Source organism: Aedes aegypti, chromosome 2, assembly GCF_002204515.2.
Source record: "Aedes aegypti strain LVP_AGWG chromosome 2, AaegL5.0 Primary Assembly, whole genome shotgun sequence".
NCBI classification, from domain to species: Eukaryota; Metazoa; Arthropoda; class Insecta; order Diptera; family Culicidae; genus Aedes; species Aedes aegypti.
This window is the reverse complement of record NC_035108.1, coordinates 175,692,928-175,717,241: the sequence shown is the minus strand read 5'-3', so window position 1 is coordinate 175,717,241 and position 24,314 is coordinate 175,692,928. Positions and strand designations below refer to the sequence as shown.

The window sequence follows — 24,314 nt, the reverse complement described above, 5'->3', positions numbered from 1 at the left end:
ACTTTTTTCGAATTTGAATAATCTTTAGAGTTGTAAAAGACAATTTTGAAGTACGTAATGTAATGATATAAAAAAGTGAATTACCATCAATGTTTAACAAATGTTGTGTCAAATAAAATCACACTTAATCAAAAGCAGAACTCTTCCTGAGTTCTGGGCGTTAATTTTGCACAGTTCTGAGAAGGGTTATTTAGAATATTAGGAACATTTTTCATGAAATTTTGGACAGGATTCTCAAACAATCAAACAAAATAAAACACTGAAGCCGGATTTGCTGTTGAAAAGGAATCGCCAAAGAAATTCCTCGCCGATTCCTAGCAGAAGTTTTCTACAGTGACTCCCATTTGAACTGACTTTTTTTTAACTGCATACTGCGAACAGAAAAAAGCGCTTTCTTGATCTATTGTCTGCAGGAATTTCCCATGCATCAAAATAGGCCAAGAAATTACTTTTCAGCAGCGAATCAGGCTTGCATCTGGAACATACCTATCACAAAATCCTGGACAGAACATTTACACCAGGCCTGCCCAACCTTTTTGAACCGCGGGCCACATTGCAGGAATAATTTTGTGTCACGGGCCACATTTTTAAACGTACAAATATTCCCATGAAGTTTGACGAAAGTTAGTAAATGAAGTTCATAAAATCTGACGAAAATCAGTGAATCGAGTAAATTTTATTTGAAGAAATGGATAAAAAGATGATTGCTGCTAAGCATTCTGCTGGACATTGTGAGAGTCCCTTTCAAAATTGGATCCTGTAAGAATAAAATCAAACATTTTTTTTAGAATCGTACTCCGAATTCTGTCAGAATCCGACCTAATGTTATTAGCATAATCTGGAATGTGCTAGAATCCTGTTCAAGCTTTTGCGAAAATTTTAGTCAGTATGTCCAAGATTTTACAACTTTCGTGCCTAGGATTCCTTAGGAATCTCAATAATCATTTTGAAATGCCATCTAGAAATATTTAAAAATGCTTATTTTCTCGAAACAAACCTGCTCATAATTTTATAATAAATTCGTTTAGTTTTCTGTCATATGTTACATAACGTTATGTTGTAATCTTGTCCCGGATTTTACAAAATTATGAATTGAATTCGTTGAAAATTTTGGCTATGGAATCCTGGTAAAAATTCTATGAGAATCCAGTCAATGTTATTCGCTAAAATCGTGTCCAGAATTCTTAAAAAAAATCCTGTTCAAGGTTTTGTAAAAAGCCTGCCTATCTCATAATCCTGTTAAAGATGAATGTCGGAGAAAGTCATGGTAGAAACATTGTTGAAACATCCATAATTTGAAATTAAGAATTTGAATAAATTAAGTATCTAGGTTAACAACCAAACAATTCAAATAATTACTTTGCTAAAATTTCAGATTGAAAATAAATTGAAAATTAAATAGGCTTAGTATGTTCTATTTTCGGGTTGGTAGAATATTCAACGGGTCAAATATGAGAAGAGTCTTCGAACCCTCCGCGGGCCGCAGAAAATGAAGTCGCGGGCCGGATGCGGCCCGCGGGCCGTACGTTGGGCAGCCCTGATTTACACAATCCTAGATGGGATTCTGAAAGAATTCCGAACAAAATTCATACAAATTTCATACTACAATTTCCCAGATTCTTGGACAGGATTATAGAAATCGAGCACGATTCTGAATTCGAAGAATCCAGCACCTTATTTAATCCTAAGCGAAATTATCACAAAATCTTATACTGCATTCTCAAAACAATCAGGACATGATTCTATTTGAATTCTTAGCAGGGCTTTCATGGATAGGTAAGATTCTGACAGAATTCCGATTTGGTTTCTAATATAACATTGCACTCTATTCTGATATACTTAATGGCAAGATTGATACAAGAAAACTAAATTCGATTATATAATCCGAAGCACAGTTCTCACCTGATCTTCGGTAAGATGCTCAAATTTTTGTATGACCTCCAAAGAAAACTATTTTAGCAACTTAATTTTGTTCGATTTTGTGAAAATGAAATTTGGCCCGCCATATGTTCATGTTGCTGAGATATGGCCCGCGGTTCAAATAGGGCAGGCCTATTTTAGACCATGCAAGCCAGTGCTAATCCTATTGGATTTTTGTAAAGCCTTAGACACCGTTTCCCACAGCATAATGTGTAGAAAACTACGACAAATATTTGGTTTTTCTTTTGATGCAGTGAACCTTAAAAAGTCGTATTTAGAAAATAGATTTCGAACAGTTCTCAATAATGAATTTTTTTTTCTAAATTGCTACATACTGCATCAGGGGGTGGGGTCCAATATTATTTTCTTTATACAGTCGCCTCTCCACAACTTGATATCGAAGGGACCCTCGAGATAGAGAAAGATCGAGACAAAGAACATTATTTTAATGAACACTAGATTGAAAATCACTCCGTTACTAGGAAAATAATAAACAAACAGACTTCATTTTGAGCTTTCAAATGGTTCTGAATCGCTTAAATCTGGTCTAGTAACCTTTGTAATAATGTTAAGTAACACTCAGGCAAATGGACTATCGATATACATAGGAACCCCTTGTGAAAATTCGCCACAAGGAATCGGGTTGAAATTCATAAATTAGCATAGCATAGCATAGCATAGCATAGACTGACTGTACATGTCAATGGTTGCTACTCCGTGATTGATCGGAACTGGTAAGAATTGCACTACGATCCAAATGAATAAGGGATGGGAGTTTCTGCTTACTCTCGAAGTGCAATTTTAGCAGATCTAATATTATTGATCAATAACGGCGCCGGCCAAGTCCTTACAGTCAGTTGGGATAGGGAAGGAATGTTAGGGTGTAATGATTGTTGCTTCTAGAGACCGAGAATACCTCTGCATCTCCACAATCACCACGGGAAGGGTGTTTATTAGTGAGGGAGGAAAAGATCTGGGAGTCACCTCTGGTCGGTGATGCGATCCATGGACAAGGGGGAAATATACGACTTATATTTAAAGCTAGTTGTGTATTTTTGTCTCGAGAAGTTTTTGGTAGAAGCTTTAAAAAATAGGTCAACATCTATAATGTCGAACAATTCAAAAGACGTTTTTATTAATGTCGAAAACTGAAAATTACATGTATATATTTTGAATTATATGAAACAGGAATAATGCCGACACTTGTAGTGACGAACCATACATAGTTTGTTTGAAAATGACATATGAGTATTACTGTGCATTTTGTCTCGATATGGTAGAAGTTTTAAAAAATACGTCAACATTCACAATGTCGAACAATTCAAAAGATAATTTTTAATAATGTCAAAAAGAGACAAATATATGTATATTGAAATTGTATAAGAAAATAGCATAATGCCGACACTTATAGTGACGAACCATACAAAGTTTGTTTTAATATTACATAAAAGTTACGCTTTCAAGAAAAAATGTGTTATCATAAGCATGAAACGAACTCACCAGTTGGTAATCCATTCTCGACTGAACACAAAACTGACACTGACAGCAAAACTTCTTGGCGTTCCGAAAACAAACCGTCTTGCTTGGGCCTTCCCAAATACCTACCCAGCAAGACGCTCCAAAACAGGGAAAAAAAAAACTCCGGCGACGAAAACACGCGCGAAACCGTGAGCAAAATCTATCGGACGACGCAAAACCGAACTGTCCTGCTTGGGCATCACGAAGCACTACCCAGCAAGACGCTCCAAACAGGAAAAAAAATTCTCCGGCGACGAAAACGCGCGAAATTGTGAGCAAAATCTAACGGACGACGCAAAACCGAACTGTCCTGCTTGGGCCTCACGAAGCACTACCTAGCAAGACGCTCCAAAACAGGAAAAAAAAAATATTCTCCGGCGACGAAAACGCGCGAAATCGTAAGCAAAATATATCGGACGACGCAAAACCGAACTGTCCTGCTTGGGCTTCACGAAGCACTACCCAGCAAGACGCTCCAAACAGGAAAAAAAAAAATTTCCGGCGACGAAAACGCGCGAAATTGTGAGCAAAATCTAACGGACGACGCAAAACCGAACTGTCCTGCTTGGGCCTCACGAAGCACTACCCAGCAAGACGCTCCAAACAGGAAAAAAAAATTCTCCGGCGACGAAAACGCGCGAAATTGTGAGCAAAATCTAACGGACGACGCAAAACCGAACTGTCCTGCTTGGGCCTCACGAAGCACTACTCGGAATCGGGTTGAAATTCATAAATTAGAAAACAAAAAAAGTTTTCGCGGCAACCTGGAATCGAACCAAGGATCTTGCGATCGATAGGCTCGTGCGTACACACAGCGCCTATCGACACCTTGGTGTGGATGGATGCCAAAACGATACATAAACCGTTCGTATTGCGATAATCGTTCCATCTTTCATAAGGCAATATGTATGAATTTCGAAAGTCCAGTTCGCTGCGTGAATAATGTTAATATCGACATATAGAGAGAAAATTGGGAACAAAAAATCAACAGGAATACTTCGAGATATGGAGTTATCGAGATATGGAGGATATCGAGGTACGGAGAGAGAAACCGTATGCAGAATGAAGGAACCGAAGCAATCATCGACATAAGGAGAGATATCGAGATGTAGAGCATCGAGATAAGGAGAGTCGACTGTATACTAATAATTTTTCCTTCATCTTAAAGCACTGCCATATTCACATTTTCGCGGTTGATGTACAGTAGACCTGTTCACTTTTGTTAAGGTCTACCATATTTTTTATATTTTTTGGAAGAATTTTTCTTGACCGCAACAGAAACAAATGTACCGTTAATCAAAATTATAACTTCTGTGCTTTTCCACCGAGTCGAAAAAACTTCCCCGAGGAGGAGCTCTTAGAATAAACTAAGTGATCGATGAAAATCAAGAGCTTCGTATTAGATCTTATAAAAAGGCTCGGATTGTGATTTTCTAACTAGTTGAGCAAAAACAGTGCATAGACATATCAAAACCATATGGTCAGATGAAAGCTTAGGCTTGCGGGATTTGATTACAAAATAAGACAGAAAGGTTGAAGTCGCCTTTGTCGCTCGCAGGAGCTTGGAAACAATGTTAACCAACAGTAGGTACACTAGAGCACTTCATAACAACAAGCAAACATAATAAGCAAACAAAATAAATGAAAGACGTTAAATTTATTCTGTAAGATCCAAGCCAGATGGTGGGTATGAAACATGATCTTATTTTAATGTCAAAAATTGAAAATGAAACCCTGGGGCGAAATAAATCATCATATAACCAAGCACGTTTTAGGATAAAAAAAAAACCTTATTTAATAAATGTGGGTCTCCTGATTTTAAAAATAATGTCAAAATTCTTTCATTCTGTGTTTCGATCATTTTGCAAAGTTAGGAATCTACTTTGTGAAACGAGCAGATTCATGTGACTCGGCTGTAGTCAGTGTCGATCAGAGTAAGCATGCATATGAGCCTATGCATGCTATAAAACGTTTGACTTTTACTATGCGCCCTGTTTTTAAGATGCCCGTGAAAGATAGAGCGAGACAGCATCAACACACGGCGCACAGTAAAAGTCAAAAGAACAAAAGAATTTATGGCACGTAAAAAGGCTCATTTCAGATGTCACCCGACGTCTTCCACTAATCCAATCACAAAGAGTGTCAACTGTCGAAAAACTCTAGTGACAGAGCCGAGTAGAGTGATTTTTTTCGGTCGACAGTGACTTCAGTCGAGTCATTTTGATCGTCTAGACTTATATATTAGACCACTCAATCTTTGTAAATCTGCATAATACGCCTAAATGTAGGGAATTTTCCTTGAAATAAGCACGTTATTCAAGAATGTATGGTTTTGTGTGCAAAAACCTATGCTTGTAATGCTGTATGAATTCAAAGATGAGTTCAGTAGTTCATACTTAGGGCCCTATTTTTTAAGTCGAGTCGATCAATATGACTCGACTGGAGTCACTGTCGACCAAAATCTTTGCTCGACACGGCTTACTTTGATCGACAGCGATTACAGACCAGTCACATGAATCTGCTTGATTTACAAAATAGACCCCTTAAACTTACACAACCCGAAATTTGCATATAGGTCCAGCACTAGCGGATAGGTTTGTACCAGAGTAGATTTAAATGTCAATTCCATACAAATCCGCGTTCCAATCGAGCAGGAGACCTGTCAAAGCTGGAACAAGACGTCACTCTTGTTTACAGGCACTCTAGTTTGTACTAGAGTGTCCATCCCGGGACATCCCGGGACAAAAAATCCCGGGATTTGACAAATTTCGGGATTTCCCGTTTCCCGGGATTTTGTTTCTGGCATCTCGGGAATCCCGGGATTCCCGAAATGAACGTAGAATTTGATGAAAACCACTAAATATCAATGAAAAACAATGACATTTTTCCACATTATCAACCTTATCTGATAAAGTAGAACAGCACAATGAAAAAGAAAATAAACGAGTAATTATTTTCCTGAAAAGATCAATTTACCAAGTAAGAAACACATATTGTTATTTGTCTAGTTGCAAAATTTGAATGCTTCTCTTTTTAACATTAGCCGTTTTTATAAGCCTATGCTGAGATAACAAATTTGAAAGTACACCCAAAATGCCGTAAATCGCAAGTTGGTACCATCTGTAAAATGTAGGCATTGAAAATATAGACTGAGAAGTTTTCAATCTCGTTTTCCATACAAATATTAAAATTATTTCAGAAGATTAGAATATGTTTTGATCTTTCATAATTTGTTTTTCCCTCCGTTACCTTTCCAAGAAAAATATTAAAACGATCAAATAACGATTCATTTCTGTGTTACACGATGCGAAAATCTGCAGTGGTATCTGACATGCGTATACTTTTCATTATGGGACAATTCGACTTAGTGTTTTTCCCAATTTTACTGAACAAAAAGTGATTTCACGTTAGTGCAGCTAAAAAATCATTAGGAGATATAATGAAAACTGATATCAACTCAATTTTGACCAAAATGCAAATGGCATTGACTTACGATTCACGGCAGTAAACTTCAATCAATAATTTTCAGTAATTAACTTTTAGCATGATTTACAATCCCTTCAATTATCTTCAATCGTTTCTTTTGTTCTAAAGTTTTTATGACTTTTCAAAGATTAGAAGCAAATTTCTTTAAAATTATGAATTGAGTTTTCATCGTACTTATATTCAGAAGTGTTATACAGGATTTGAAAAAAAAATCCATAGCAAACCCGTAAATAGTCAAGCTAAGTTTTGATTTTTGTTAGGTTACATCATCAGAATAAGAAAATCTTATCTGAAATGTGATTTGCTATAATTAACATATTATTTTGAAAGGTTACATTATCTGTTTATTTCATTGAAAAAAATGTATTGTTTAATTTGGTTTGAAAAATGTATTTATTGAAAATTTGATAAATCCCGGGATCCCGGGATTTCCCGGACAAGCACAGATTTTGGTGCCGAGTCCCGGGACGAACAAAATGGCCGGGAAATGGACACTCTAGTTTTTACTGACATTTCCAACAGTATTGCTTAGGCGGCATCCATTTATTGCGTAACGCTAAAATTGAAATTTTTCGACCCCCTCCTCCCCATCTGTAACGCCTTTTGTAAAAAAAAAAAAATTTTGTTATGAGCCGTAACGATTAAGCCTACTCCCTCCTTCCCATAGAGCGTTACGTAATTTGTGGACGACGCCTTACAGGGTGATTACTGTCAGTAAAGTAAATGTTCGTAGATAAAAGATGTATGTATGAATTTTAATTTCCGGTGTACATCCTGTTTTGCACATCTATAAAGTTTGTTTTGACAAAGTAAAGATTAAATCTTTTTTCATTTACCTTAGTTTTAAGTCATATGTGTTGTTTTAAAGGCATTGCACCTGGCACGCACGTTTTCCACAGATATGTATTTTTGACTAAACTTCGCTGAAAAAATTGCCTGATTGAAACAGCATATTACCACAATCTTTTAGACTTACTAGGGAATAGAATGAGGCAGATTATGGAAAATTTTAGCGAAAAAAAATGTAATTTTTGGTTAAAATATATGCTTTTGAATAACGTGCGTGTTAACTGTAATGCTTCTGAAACAATGCTTGTGGCTGGAAATTGAGGTAAAAAAATTAATTTGTTATCTATGTATAGCAAAGACAAATGTTATAGATGTCCTAAACTGGATATGCACTGGTAATTAAAATTCATTTAACCATTTTTTTTTTTCATGATTACTTATTTTACTGACAGGATATAGTAATCACCCTGTACACTTTTATAAACTGTGAATAAGCTAAACTAACCTTAATGAAAATGAAATAGTTCAAAATCATCATTAGACATCTATAAACTAGAAAACATGGAATGTGTGTGTGATGTCCACGAAACATTAAGTATGCTTGGAAGAAAATGCTTTTTGGAACACCATCAATATGTATGTTCTATTGTATGTTGTATGTTCTAGAACTGTCAAGAATTCAAACGGAAACCACTTTCTGCATATTGATATAGATTTTACAAACATTGTAAATACTTTAAAAAATCCTAAAAATCGTTAGGGGCTCATCAAAAAATTTCAACTAAGTTTTAGAATAAAAAATAATAGAAAATCCACTTATCGCTTTTTAAAATTTAAGATTTCTTAAAAGAAAATCTTGCATGAGTCTTAAAAAATCAAATAAACTAGGCATCATTCATTCATAATTTATTGGTATTACATTGTTATTACAATCTAAGATAATTACAATAAAACCGCGTCAACTAGGCAATACCCCACGAATTTAGGTTGGATTTCAAATGGAAAACCCATAAAGCATACGTTGATAACTGCCTGGAGGAATCAAAATTGTGGAATTCTCACAAGGGAAGGTCACGATGGTGTTACACGGGGTTTTCAACCGGACTATTTTTGTTAGATTCTACATGTCAAAAAATGAAAAACCCCAAAGCCTTTCGGATGATGAACCAGTGGTGTAGCCAGGAGGGACTCTAAGGCTTTGGGGTTTTTCATATTTCGACATGTAGAATCTAACAAAAATAGTCCGGTTGAAAACCCCGTGTAACACCATCGTGACCTTACCTTGTGAGTGCCTTTAAAGTAAGCAGGGTTGGGAAAAATCTTGAATTTCACTCAATCTGTTGGAGAAAACCCTGAAAAAAAAAATAAATCCGGAAAGTATCATCGTTATAACAAATCCTATAATCTCTGAGAAAACTTCTGTAGAAATTTCTGCTAAACTCTTGCAATGATCTCTGAAAAACTTCTTAACTTCAGAGGAAGTCTTGGAGGTTTTTCTAGATGAGTTGCTAAGATCGCCGAAAAAAACTCTGCAGGATTTTTTGAAAAACATTGAACATTGGTCGGAACAAATGCTGTAATATTTGCTGGCGTGGAACCTCCAATGAATTTTTTGAAGAATCCATGAAGAAATTCATATGAAAACGGCTGAAGAAATAACCGAAAAAACCAGCGTAGGAAACCCTTGAGTCATTCTTGTAATGACTCATGGAAAAAACCTTGAACGAAAACTGGGGAATAAACCCTGAGGAGAACTGAGATGTAAGTAAGGAGTTAGAGAATAGAAGAGGTTTTATCGGCCCAAGTGCTTCAGTAGAACTAAGACTGTCCGATAGATATATAGAAGAAATTTGTGAGAATGTTGGAAAGCATCTTCAAAGCGGAGTTAACTGCTTCCAGCTCTTTAACATAAGAAGGGGAGTTTTCGGAATTTTGAACAAATCACATGTTAGTCAGTGGGTACAGTATCACTGCCAATCACAGGCCAATATATATATTTTTTTTATTTTCTTTTTAATGTTATAGTTTGATAATGCTTTTTTCTGCAACGCACAGAAATCTCCCAACAGAGCTGCTCTGAGATCTTCAGCATCTTCATTGTTTTTTTTTGTGCATTATTTTTATGAATATCGAACTTAATAGATAGTCAACGAACCACAGATTTTATACACAAACAGGTCTTTTTGCTCAGCTGTGATTGCAGTAAATCAGCTCACGTTAGTCAGATTGGGCATTTCAAATACGTTTTATGGTTTTCTGTTCGCTGATTTGTTAGGATTGACTTTTGATTTGGGGTTCATAGACAGCGCCTGTTTTTTTATATATTTTCTATTCTTACAGTATTGCTTTCTCTAGCTTCTCTTCTATATAAAAACACAATTTAAATGCCATTCCTTACAATAATCAAGTTACTTTCATTTCAAATGGTGTCTCTCCGATAATTGTTTTGACTAGTATAAAATTCAAAATAAAAACACTTACTAACTCATTTTTAATCAATTGCTGCATTGATTTAGCATAGCTTCTCAGGTATAGTTGCGTAACTGGTTCAACCACTCTCTGTAAAATAAATTAAAATCTAATCCTAATGCATGTCCCCGACCGAAAACTAACATCTAAAGCACATATAAGTTAGAATAACATCACCGTCGAAGCGACAATCGAGAAGCGAAACACTGGATGGTTGTCGATTTGCGGTGGTAACAGGTCAAACTTAGTAGGTATGCAGTGAATAAAGTAAGAGGTACGGAAATTACTGTAAAAGTTTCAAAGAAAAAACTTAATTCACATACTATATAAAAAACAGGAATGAAAGATAATGTGATGTTATCTTGCGGGTCCGTTGGGGGACATTGTAATAAAGGTGGTTATCTGTCGAGGCCTATCTTGAGCATCGCATTTCTTTTGGGGAACATCAATAGTTTTCAGTCTGTTGATTTTAGCGCTGTAGCTGGGGAAATGCTTTATTCGACTACCCCAAGCCGGTAGTTTTCGATTTTAGCAAAGTTTAAATTAACTTAAAAAGATTGCTTAGAAATAGACTAAAACTCGACCGCTGGCTATAGACTATCCGTTGCTGTTAACTCCAGGTCAAATCGTAACCTTTCCAGTTGGTGTTTGGCGCCAAATAGACTCGCTGCCCATTGTAGAAGAACGATACCACTCCGCGATAGGCAGTGCGTGGTACTCCACTCTAAAAATGAAGGGAAAAATGTGATGGAAATTCCTTTGAAACACGTGCAAACAGTTACCTTAAAATCATCCATCAGTCCTAAGCTCTTCGTGGCTCGTTTGTACTGCTCTTTGGTTAAATAGGTTATCCGCACTGGTTCCTGTGTTGTCACTAGTCCGCGTTTCAGTTCATCTAGGGTCACTACAGGACTCTGATAGACAGCCTTCAGAAATATCTCATCGTAAACACTCTACCGTAGCATTATAAAACAACAAACACAGATGTTAAAGCGAAAAAGTATCATTTAGGAAATATAGACTTACCTTTTGCAAATACGTTAGATTCATTTTCGTAAAGCTGACAAAGTCTTCACTGAGCTTAATATATTTAAGATGTTTGTCAAAGAATAGGCCGCTAAAAACAATATCAAATATTTTAAATACAACCCATCTAATATCTAACACTAAAAGTAAATAGCAAGCCATTTAGCATAAAAAACTATATTCCTTCTTTTAAAAAGATTCTTGATAAAACAATGTATGCAAAATGACCCCATGTAAAATATCGTTTATGCCAAGTGGCCCAGACCCCAGAAAGTACTCACTTTGACACTCCAACCTTTCCGAAGGTACGTGTGCGAGGCAGTTCCGGTCGGATACAAGCTCGTTCCTTTCGCTGCTCCGGTTGCCGAATCCAATCGTCCCAAAACCTAGAACATTAAGTTGAGATACACGAGTTATTCAGGGGTGGTAGCGACTGAGTGTCTTGAAAAAAAAAACATTGTAACTTCAGAGATCTCATGCCAGAAGAAAAACAGAGGTCAAAAAGAAACCAAACAGGAACCAAAAAGAGACTAAGAAAACCAAAATCAACCAAACAAAAACTACCTACTAGAGTTGTGTTTTTATAAGGATTCCTCAGAGAATCCGACCAGACAATTTCTTAACAATGTTTGAAAAATTTGTTTCAATTCCTCGTTACATAACGACAAGTTTTACTGTACGTATTTTTCATTATTCACTCCGGGAATTTCATCAGAAATTCAATCAGGTATTCGCTCAAAATTTCTTCCACAGTTTATTGAGTGACTCTTCTACGGACCTCCAATGGATTTCCTCCAAGAATTTCGTTCAAAATAGCATCAAGAATTCACCGGGTTTTTGTGAGATAACCCCAGAAAATACATAAGAGATTCCAGAAGAAATTCTCCCATTCGTATTGTTATCGATGGTGAAGGTGGTAAGGTGAAGATGAATCGAAGCCAAATTTCAAATTTTCAGGAGCTCAAATCTACAGAACCATACAACCATTAAAGCAGCAAACTTGAACGATTGTGCATCAGCGATGGTGACCAATTGATATTTTTTTCTGCTTGAATGCTAGTTCTCTAGATTTGTGCTCTTGAAAATTTGAGATTTGGGTTCGATTAAGATTTCTTAGGTTTTCCTCCAAAATTTACGTTCAGGCTTTCTTAAAACTTCATCCAGGATTTTTTCCAAGGATTTCTCTAGAATTACTTCAGACATTTTTCCAAAGCTTATTAAAGAATTTCCACAGAAACTGTTTGAAAGATTTCCCAATTTTTTGGAAATGATTAGATAAATTCCTAAAGAAACCGGTATGTATTTGTAATCTCTGATGTAACTTATGTAGAAATTCCTGAACTCATGCTAAGAAATCTGAAAAGATTCCTGTGTGTTTAAGGGAGTCTTGGAAGATTTTTTCATATAAATTTCCATTCAATTATTGAAAAAAAACAATCAAATTACTAGATGGTCAATAACGGCGCCGACTTCGTCCTTACGGTCATTGGGGAAGGGACGGAATGTTAGTGTACCGTCCATTGCTATTAGAGACCGAGATCACCTCTGCATCTCCATGGTTTCATTCCCATACATATTATTTGGCACCATTATACATATTTTTTCAACTTTTATCCTACAAAAACAATTGTTTTATCTTGCGTCTAGCGCAAAAAATGTGTAAAATATCGAAAGACCGTTTTTTTACAGAATTAAACATGTTCAAATTTTGTTAAATGAGCGGTGAATGGCGTACTTACGATAGGATAAATTCGACGTGTATCTCAAAAAAGCTAAATTGAAAGACCATCAATTTTTTCAACCACATGCGGTAAGTGAAAATTTACTCATTAGAGATTGAATTTGTGTTTGGTTTGCACTTTTAATAGCCATGAGTTAGCAAAGCTCGCCATTATCATAGAAACAAAACAGAACGAGCAGAATATTCAAAAACACTATATTCAAAGCGTTTACGGCGAATAAATAAATTCCTCAGCAAAAGGGGCCATACGGGACGAGTGTTGGACAGGGCTGATTGATTTATTATTTAAAAGGCGAAATCTATGAAAAAAAAAATCTAATAAAGTTATACAAAACAGTCTAAAATGGGATGGATGATCTGAGAAGTTTCAAAATCAATCTGCTTGGTCTACATGGTCATTGATAAGTATCATATATAAATATGGCCAATTATGTGTGTAGGAAGTGGGGGCTACATCCAATTTGAACATGTTTCGAGCAGCTGTGTGCAAGGATGTTTTCTCTCGCCTCAATGTACGCTCAATAAGAAATTTTGAGCGAATCGATTGTTACGCTTGGAGAGGCAACCGAATTCACTCTCTCTGGCGAAAGGCGACAACTTTGAAATGGACATTGCGCGAAAGTCAGCATCGTTCGATTGGCACGTTCATTGCAGTAACTGGTGATCCAGTCTACATTCCCAGCAGACTGTTCATTATCGTTTCGTGATCCGATTCTGCGCGTCAATTTGCACCGCTTAATTGGATCACTATTCGATTGTGTGAAAACACTATCGGTACCTGCATCAATGCGTCAGTCGCTCGGGCGACCATATAGACGGTGCGTGTCAGCAAACTAGCAATGTTTTGAAAACTTTACCCGTTAGCCACGTGTTTTTAAAACTTTGTAACAGAATGCATAAGAGACTTCTACGGTATATCAGAAGATAGCTATCATTTATTGGCGTGGTAGAGAATTAGAAACTGTCTGCCGAATCTTGATTCTTATGATTTTTATATATCAAACAACAAGACACGATAAGTAGAAATTGATAACCGTGGATATCAACAATTTTCTGTCTTTCCGTTTGTGTCATCGGTTCGAACCTCGGATGCAACCGAAGATTTGCACCAAAATTTGAACCGCGTTTGCAATTCGCGTCTACGAAGGTAATTACCACAGTTGATCCTATGCGTGAAGCTCCGAATCTTATACATGGCAAAGCATAGGAAGTCAATTTTCAAATGCTTCTAAAAAATTCAAAACACATTTTAATTAAATTCTGTTGAGTGTGAGGGGTTAGACTTTTGATAATCTATAGAATCAGCAGCATATTGAGAAAAAAATATAAAACTCAAAATAATATGCCTATAATGTAGCCCATCAAAAGTCTATCAACATATACTGAAAAGATTTTAAATAGCTATTGTAGTTAATTTTCTATAAGCATTTGAAATTTCACTTCCTATACCATGACGGGTAAAATTTTCGACGCTTCACGCATCGAGCAAACTTTTCCCAGATGGCAGCACCGTACCTTCGTCCACTCGAATCGAGGTACAAATGGACCGGTTTTCGAACCGGCGTTTGCACAGATGTTCACTTTATACCTTGGACAGACATCTGATACATATACTATGGTACAAGTTGTCAAGAGAATTATTCCAAGGCTATCTTGAATGAAGACAATTATCAGTATGGAACCCATTTCAAAATAATTGTACCATGGTACGTATACCACAAGTGATGTTTGGGTTTAGGTTCAGTTTCGAGCGTTTCGGTTTGCACACGAAAACAGAGTACAAGGAGAGCACAAAAACGCCTGAACCAACGTGTTCGGTGTACGTTTGGGAAGACTGTTTAAGGGTTTTAGTATAATGTTTTAGTATAAGTGACTGTGATATTAATCTCCTTGTAGCATTTTACAGCATCTGAAATTGAAATGGTCCCGTAGGTAGAAATATTACATATTCACTGATATGTTAACTTTTTTATTTTTTTTTTTTTCTAGGCTTTTCATAGCATTATTAGTTATAACGTGATAGGAATTTTCTGCATGTATAATTTATAATATTGTTTTATTGTCATAGCTGTCATTTTTTGCAATAATAAATTATTACTATTATTACTATTATTTTTAGTTATTAAACATTCAAACCTTGTGATTGTATGTATTGAAGGCATATCAAATTTCTGCAACATTTGACTTTCTTCAGCATTTGTCATTGTGATTTACAAATTTCAAAATTTAGTCATCGTGCGGTTGTCATGATAATTATTTTACAGTCAACTCTTTTTTTTGTCTTTTTCTTTATTAACTTTTTTTCTTCAACTTGTAATTATATTGACAAAATACATTCAAAATAGTAATTTTAACGTGAAGAATAGTAAAATTTTAACCGAGATGAACTAGCCCAGGGCTAAAAATCTCGTTAATAAAGTCAAATCAAATCAATCAGTAAAATTTTAACATTTTTATTTACGTAACAGTTTGTAAGCATCATTCAAAAATTTAAAATTTTGTAGCCCTGAAATAGGTTATAAGCCTTCATATAATCACAGACAAACAGACGTAACACTTAGAACAAATCTTTATGAAAATCATAGTCACGAGAACACGTACGCCCAATGCTAAAATCACTGCGTTTGGTCGATGGGCCAAAAGGTGGCGGCAGTGTGTAAACGTCAAACACGAATAGAAACGATGCGAGCGCTGCGGGCGGTGGATTGGCCACCTACCATATATTTGAATCGGTCGTTAAAAGGGAGGTCGATCGACATCGATGAGAGTGTGACGTCTGTTTGTCTGTGATATAATCATAACATTCAATTTGAGGAAATTTATTACCATTAGGAGGATATTTATTTATTTTCTTGAAAATATCGTTTAACCTTCATAGGAAACTGAAACAGATCGCATCGAGTTGGGGAACATCGAGTTAGAGAGGTATCGACTTAGAGAGGGATCAAAGTATGCTAGATTGAAGGGACCGCGCATTTCATCGAGTTAGGGAAAATATCGAGTAAGGAAGAGTTGACTGTATTAGCTTTTATCGGCAAGCGCAATACTAATTTGATAGGGTAGAAACGTAAAGTAATGAACGACAGAATGAAGCGTTCGCATGAATGCGGCAGTATGAAAAGTTAATTGATGTTGAAGCCGAGTGGAAGACGCACTTTTTATTTCTTTAAAAGAATCTATGTGTTTTGTGTTAGAAAACACTATCCTTCTAATTTAATAAAATTAAACTCAGCATTTAGTAACGTTAAATACATATTACATTTTATTTGCCGTTGCTGTTCAGAATTTTTACAGGTTAGTTGATTTCACCTGTTAATGAGAGAAGAAAAAAACGCCATATAATTTCACTGAAGGATCGCGAAAACTGCCTGCCACAGTGGTTTGTAGTTCAAATAAAAGCTTATTCATATGGCTTTGTTATATTAAAGTACATAATTACAAATAAAAAAGTTCTAAGGAATGACGCTCGGGATTCAAAAAATAAAGCATTTATTTAAATTTTAAATAGTCCTGTTTGAAGTAAATGAACTAGCTGCTACTAGAAGTCGGCAAATTTAGAGGATTTTGCGTTCTAGAAAAGGCGTAACTAAAATCTTAAATTTGTTGTCATAAGTGAAAAATTTCCGCTTTTTTATTTCACGATGATTTTCAAGATAATTGAGAATTAGCTTGCGATATTTAAAGTTTGCCGGCAAAACTAAAAACACATTTGTTAGAAAATTTTGACACATGAGCCAAAGAGGCTGATTGTCGTACTTGTTTTCCTGCATTCAAATGTTTGGCTTTTTCAACATTATTTTAAAAAGACTAGAAAAACCATGAAAAATTATCAATTTCACCAGAAATTACGGTACAAAACCTTACAACAGCAAGAAAAATGTGCTTTTCTATGGAAAATAAGACATGCCTCGATATTTACCCATTTATCAATAGTTTAGTCGTGAAAATCAAGAGTTTTCATTACTGGAGTCGATTTGTAGAAAGATTTCCAATCGATTGGTGCAAGTATCTCGAAAATCTATCCGGGCGTTAGTATGTTATTAGGGGTGGTCCATTAATTACGTAAGGGTTTATGGGGGAAGGGGGGGTTGAAGATTTCTTACGCGCCATACAAATTATTTTTGATTTTCATACAAAAAATCTTACCATGGGGGGAGGGGTGGTCGAAAAACCGCCAAAATTGTCTTACATAATTAATGGACAGCCCCTTAACAGTCAAAATGTAACCACTTAACGTGACGCGATTTTCGTTTTTCGAAATTGTACCCCATGTTGCCGTAAGACGTTATCCAATGTCAAAAAACAGATATAAATCTAAATCTAAATTACTCACGCTTTCGGCCACTTGGGCGCTAGCTCGTTCCACAGCTCCTTGGTCATCATCCAGCCGAGTCCGGGGAAGAAGTCCGACCGATACAGCAGATCACCGGCCCCGCCATCGATCAGCCCCTCCTTGCCGTTGTCATTCCAGGCCGAAATACACCACAGCGAGCGGTCCCTCTTCAGAATCGGGTACGTCCCCAGGAAGTACTCGTAGAAGTCCGGTGCGATGCTGAGGTCGTCCTCGACGATTATCACCGATTCGAACCCTTGTCGGAACACGGTTTTCAGCGCCCATCCGTAGTGGCGGGCGATTTTATAGTAACCTTTGTACTTCTTCTCCTTCGGAAGAACAGTGATATCGGATTGATCCGGTTGGCGAATGAGCGTTACGTTTTCCTTGTAGGACAGAATCATATTCCGGGTCGGTTCATCGTCACAATCCTGCGAAACGATGATCGGGAACTGATCCGGCCGGGGACGATGTTTAATGAGGTCGTCCAGACAGCGATTGACCGAAAGCCGATTACAGGCGAAAACCAGCACCGGAATGACCGGACTGTTGATGTCATCGTTAATGAACTTTTGCTGCAATTTGCTCAACGCCACTTCTGCTTCCGGTCTGGGAGGGGTCTCAACGATTTGCGCCGGAATTTCGCCCAAATCTACGTTATTGGCCACCAAGGGGGCGGATTCCGTGCTGGTGGTTTTCTCCTCTTTCTGCAGTATATTAATTATCTCTCGGTACAGTTTGTCTCTGTTCTCCTCGGCCAGTTGAATGTTTTGCTCCAGGTATCGAACTTTTTCCAGCATCTGCTGATTTTTGTGAGGACTGGGATCTTTGAAATTCTTCAGGAATATTAAATAGGTCGTGAAAACCCATCCCACCAGGATGGCCGCTATGAAGAACGTTTTTCGTGGACGCATTGCCCTAAGAATCGGCTCTACTCAATCGTGTGAAACTGGAAGATAACTTCGCACTGGACATTAATCGGTATTCTAACTCTGGGGATTCCTCCAGCTTCTTCCTCAGGGCGCCGTCAAATGGTCACATCCTCAAATGACAAAGTTGCCGTTCACTATATCGGTAAACCATTGTTCATAGACTCTGTAACACAACTGTTCACATTTAAGTCAGCACTTTATAATTCCAATCAACTAAATATAACGATAGGGAGGAACCCGTACAAGAATCAATTAGAATTTAGTCTCTTACGTGGAACAACGCCAAAACCGCACTTTGTTTATCGAAAATTTTGGACTCTGGCGACTGCGAGCAAGAGCGAAACGAAAAAGTTTGCTCCACACAGCTGACAAATGACGAGCGACTGGCGATGCCCAATGAGAATATATACCGAGGTGAGGAAGAAGACATTTGGTGTGCGTGACATTCGTGTATGGTGCAAAATGTTTCACAACTACAAGCATGCGAGCTCCCATAAGAAGCCGTGTAAATTAGTGACGTAGTTATTTATGTTTACGTTTTTGCTCTTTACTAATACATAGCCCTTGCTTCTTCTTCCACACCTTAGTATATATTCTCATAGAGCGCTGCATACGACGAGCCTAACCTCACTTATTTGACAGCTGCTGGTACTGTTGTTTACGTTTCTGACTTAGTCGTTTTTTCCATCATATTTTCATTCGCATTTCTATCAACAGCATGCTGATGGTGACGATTTTCCACGGTAGGAAGATAGAATAATACGATCCGTGGGTACCTGCAGTGGATTTGACCTCTCCTCGCAGCAAACTTTCACGAAATTAAGAATGATTCGAAAATAGTACTAAGTCCAAACTGTAAACAACAGGACCAGTACCTGTCAAAATTGATGCGTGACGTCACAGTGCAGTGGAGTATTGGGCGATGCCCCCCTTTTAGCAGTGTTGCTGGTTTTGTTCAACCACCTCAAATCTTCGAACCATTTTTTCCATTTGAATTGACCTTTTCAACTGCGAACTGCGATCAAATAAAAATGCTTTTCTTGAGCATTTCTTGCAAGAAATTTCCCACGCATCGAGATATGCGTTTTATTTTCTGTTGAAGTGCACCCTTCCTATATAAAAACAATTTATGAACCAATTGAGTAACAATAAAACAAATTAATACATGTAGAAAACAATAATTCCAAAAGCAATTATTACACGGAGAACAAAATATAGTGTTCGTAATCATTTTTCCGGTCAACTTAACTATATTTTAAGGTTAATTTGGAGATAACTAAAAATATAGTTGAATTGACAGTGTATTGTTAAACATAACTATACCATATAGTTGTTGACAACTATATTTTTGATTGAATTTACAAACGTCAAACGTCAAAATTTAACTATATTTTAGTTGACTCAAAGTGAATTTTATTGAGTTTACAATATTTTGCAATGTTTACTCAGCATTTTGTTCTGCTTTATCAACATATCTGAAAAGATTCGGTGCTGCTTTATCGATCTAAAAAAAACATTGCAAAAATGAAAACAAAGGGCGAGTCGACAAACTTGATATGTGGTCTCCTGCGTGAGAGGTGGTCATCTTAGCACCTACACTATTCCTTGCAAGTTAGAAGTAAGTTGATTTGTGAGCATGACTTGAAGTCTAGGGAGGTGAATGTTTCCGAATAGTGATAATGATCAAAATTATAATTGTTATAAGTACAAGTGGATAGCTCAATCAAAGAAGTGTGTGTATTTGATTTGACGTTAATTTAGTGTTGGCGCAAGTTAATTTTATTTCGAAACAACTATTTGTGCGTAAGTAAAAGTAATTGACAGGATTGTAATCTTAACATACAGAAATTCTTCTGCGTGTACTGCTATGACAGAGCTTTACGTAAATAATCATAGATCTTATTCGCTCCCAAGACGACAATTCGTCCGGTGGGGTGTGCTGCTGTCGTCATGATGATGGTTGACGAGAGCAATGTCAAACTCATTCATGGTTTCAAAACATTCGGAACAAAATATTTATTTTCACCGCTTACTTCACTTATGTATGTAATTGAATGATATCCAATGGTAGAGAATTCATTTATCTACCCAATGGTATTTTTAGGGGCAGCGGAGAATGCCCCGAAGCGTATTTTATTCAAGCGCAAAAAACGCTCAGGCGAAAGTTCCAATGAAACTAACCTCACATATCCTGGTTTTCCAACCTCAAATTAGTGCTCCTACCAGCCGGATCTCAATTTTTATGAAAGTAGTGCAATAATACAAAACACAAACGTATGTAGGACATAGAGAATGGATATTCCTACCTTTTCCGCCTAACTGTTTCACTGTGAACCGTCTTATATCAGGAAAATAAAACATTTTTCCCCACAGCGGCATGTGATGGATGCGTGAAAAATCAAATCTCTCATCATCTGGCTAGTTGCGCTACCAAAGTATAGACGGCTATCAGTATGTTGCATTTTGCGATTGGAAGCGTATACTAATTTTTATTTTATATTTGATGGTTCACGCAAATAATTGAACTAACTGTATTCATTTCCATTGAAACTTATTCTTTCTTGTTTGAATGTTACTTATTCAATTTATTTAATATTAATTTGTTAAGATAAAAAAGTATTGTCTAACAATACGTTTGTAACTTTTCTCTCTGAAAACAAGTTGAACCACAGCATCATATTACTTCTTGCTTTTTTATATAACTTCACAAACGCACCAATAAATTTCTTCATACACAAATTATATATTTATTTTCAGTATACATGTCCTGGTGGTACCGCAAAACTAACCTAACTATCAGAAAGATTGGTGTTAGCCTGTGTTAGCTCTTACTGATAGTGATATTGGTAAGCGTGATCGAGTTGAATTGGGCTCAATAGCGGCAAAGCCAATGTTTATCAATGTCGATGTGACCGTTTGTTCTGAAATGGCGATTATCTAATATTGCTGTTTTTTTCACACGTTACGACACCGCTTCCTGTCAAAATGTCATTAATAAAATAAGCGATCAGCTGTTCGAAAACGTCTCGAAAAATAAACTAGAATTGTCTTTTTCCCTCAAACTCATCATTATTACACCACTTCCTTTTCAGAATATTTTGAACTATAAAACTTTAAATTTATAAGCGCATACGCCAGAAAACATTTAAAATGTCACTCATACATCCTTTAAGTATCCCTGTCGGCTTTGAAAAGGCTGCACGAGAACCAAACGAGATGGAATTTCAGCAGCCAGTTGCCCAAACCAAACAAAGCGAGCAAGATCCGCACAGATTCTCCAGAATGACTGTGTCCAGGAGACTAAGCAGTTAGTGTAACTATCGAATCCAAGCAAAAACAAGCGGGAGTTATTATTAAAAACAAAAAGACAATAGCGTTCTAACAAGACGGAAAGTTTAACAGGTCCTGGGATTGCTCATCTTTTTCTTTAATTGGCCTACTACCAAATTTCATATAGACCCAAATACAATGGTAGAGGAACGGCAACGCAAAGCGGGACTGGTTTCATTCTGGCCGAACAGATTCTATTTTCATTGCCGTTCCGCTATCATTGCGTTTGGGCCAGAGGACTGACACGGCTGTGATGTTGCATACATTTTGGCTCTTCCTCACATCGTTTTTGGTACTTCGCTTTTGGTACCCGCTTTCTGGTCGGTTTGCCTTAACTTGCTCCTGATTTTCGAGTATACTGCTCATGTGCTGCTAGTGCTATTCTCTTGAAATTAAATGTATATATTGTGCTTTGCTTTGATAAATGGATTATTGGGAAAGTTGTGTATCGGACTTCGAAGGTCACCAAGCAGTGGTTCCAAATATGTTTCCATGCAAATGGATCCATACCCAAAGTTCTTCAAATGTACATTTACACTGGTTTTTCTATCCAAATCTAGATTTGCAAGCCTATTTCAAGTGGCTGCCATACTTTAACAAATGTTTTACAAGCAAGTTTTCGTAAAACAAATAAAACAAACAAACTAGCAATCCTGCTGAGAGCACATGCTTTTGCTAAAACGAAAACAATTTTCGTTGGCGCGAAACCGGGTTTGACGTTTCCACACTTATGAACCCCCCGCACTTCTGAAGTGCGGGGTTCAATAGGTGGGAACTGCGCAATATATTGCCTTGAATCGTCGTATTTGATGACGTATTTCCTCTTTTCGACATTTTGTTGAATGTTTTACGCATCAGTGAGGTATAATTGATGTCTCCTATCCAAAAAATCATATGTTTTGTCAGTCCCAAAAATCATATGAAGACACTGGACGCCATGTTGAATCAATGTTGGGTAGCTAATTATTGGCTCATTTCACCCCCCGCCCTGCCCGGATAAAAACGTATCATTCAGTGAATGGAATAAACCATTAATGTACAATATAATGTATTGGATACAATACAGCGTATTGTAATTGAATGTCGAACCAATATTATTCTTGTTTGGATATACAATTCAAAAACAATATAATATATTGTAACAGAACATTGTATTGTTTTTAATTGGTTTTATACCTTACAATTTTGGTCAAATTCCTATTTTCGCGTAAAACAACTGTTGCTTTTTTCTATGTAGCTTTGCTGAAAGAAATAAACAAAACAAGTTCAGAAAGCAAGAAATGTTGGGTGAAAAATATTCAAAAAGTTAAAATAAGTAGTTTTTTAGAAGTCACTTGACATTAGCTGTAACGACGAATGCAACCATGATACAGTTCGTTGAATTGTTTTTGTATTGTACAACAAAACACGCATTGCTAATCAAGACAATACATGAACATTATATCGTATTGTATTTTCAAAATGTTTGTATGAGAAAATATCTATTTGTATTGTTACGATACTTAACCACCCATACATTATATTGCAAAAATCTCATATACCATACAGTGAACTGTTCAAAACAATATATTGTACTGTAATTGTATTGTCATTTTACATATACTGTATTGTATTTCCAATATATTGAATGGTACTGTTACAATACGTTATATTGTTTTTGTATTGTATTTTTTATTCGGGTGGTTTGGGCCTTCGCTCAGGCAAAAGGACTTTCGATAATCATAGGGACCCCTTATAAAAATTCGCCACAAGAAATCGGATTGAAATTCATAAATTTGCCTTATGAAACCAGAATTTGAAAACAAAAAACGTTTTCGCGGCAACCTGGAATCGAACCAAGAACCAAGAACCTTGCGATCGATAGGCCCGAGCGTACACCATCCCCATTAAACATTTGACAGTTCAACAGCCGACTAAATTGGTTGAAAAATCGGTCGATTGTTGCACCGACGCTTATGGAAGATTAAAGCCTAATTCGCTGCTGACAAGTAATTTCTTAGCCTATCTTGATGCATGGGAAATTCCTGCAAGGATTTGATCAAGGAAGCGCTTTTTTCTGATCGCAGTACGTAGTTGAAAAGAAACGTCAGTTCAAACGGGAGTCGCTGTAGGAAATTTCTGCAAGGAATCGGCGAGAATTTTCCTTAGCGGTTCCTGTTCAGCAGCAAATCAGGCTTAACACAGGGATCAACCGAATATCAACCGATTTTTTAGGGTGGGCCGACATAATCCTACTAAATAGGTGGATAAATCGGTATTTTAAGTAAAATCCAAGCAAATTGACCTACTAAATATCAGATTTCCTCGGTCACCCGATTTAATCTAGCGATTAGTCAGTTGATCGCTGTGTTAAACTTCCATAAGCGTCGGTGCAACAATCGACCGATTTTTCAACCAATTTAGTCGGCTGTTGAACTGTCAAATGTTTAATGGGGATGCGCCTATCGACGTCTTGATGTGGAGTGATGCTAAAACGATACATAAAGCGTACGTATTGCAATAATCGTTCCACCTTTCATGAGGCAAAATGTATGAAATTCGATAGTCCAGTTCGTTGCGTGTTAAGGCCGGTTTGCTACTGACAAGAAAAGGAATCGCCTATCTCGATGCGTGGAAAATTTCTCCCAAGAAATGGTCAAGAAAATCACTTTTTTCTGATCGCAGTACGCAGTTGAGAAGAAATGTCACTTCAAAGGGGGCTCTCTGTAGGAAATTTCTTGACCCTTTTAGTCAAGGAATTTCTTTACTTTTCTTGAGCAAAACAGCATAC

The 24,314-nt window shown here is 36.8% G+C and overlaps 1 protein-coding gene across 2 annotated transcripts; it reads right to left on the bottom strand.

The window, feature by feature from the left end:
• Nucleotides 1-9,804: 9,804 nt before the first annotated feature.
• On the bottom strand, nt 9,805-18,593 carry LOC5574341 (alpha-1,3-mannosyl-glycoprotein 2-beta-N-acetylglucosaminyltransferase). Of its 2 annotated transcripts, XM_021843219.1 has the most exons (6): nt 18,486-18,593; nt 17,283-18,388; nt 11,490-11,594; nt 11,209-11,299; nt 10,965-11,135; nt 9,805-10,906 (listed from the first exon to the last, which is right to left on the bottom strand). In XM_021843219.1, the coding sequence occupies exons 2-6, from the start codon at nt 18,194-18,196 to the stop codon at nt 10,793-10,795; spliced, it is 1,395 nt and encodes a 464-aa protein (XP_021698911.1). In that variant the 5' UTR covers nt 18,197-18,388; nt 18,486-18,593; the 3' UTR covers nt 9,805-10,792. The 2 variants fall into 2 exon arrangements, with proteins under 2 accessions (XP_021698911.1, XP_001661375.1); XM_001661325.2 differs by having other exon boundaries at nt 17,283-18,591.
• Nucleotides 18,594-24,314: the final 5,721 nt, after the last annotated feature.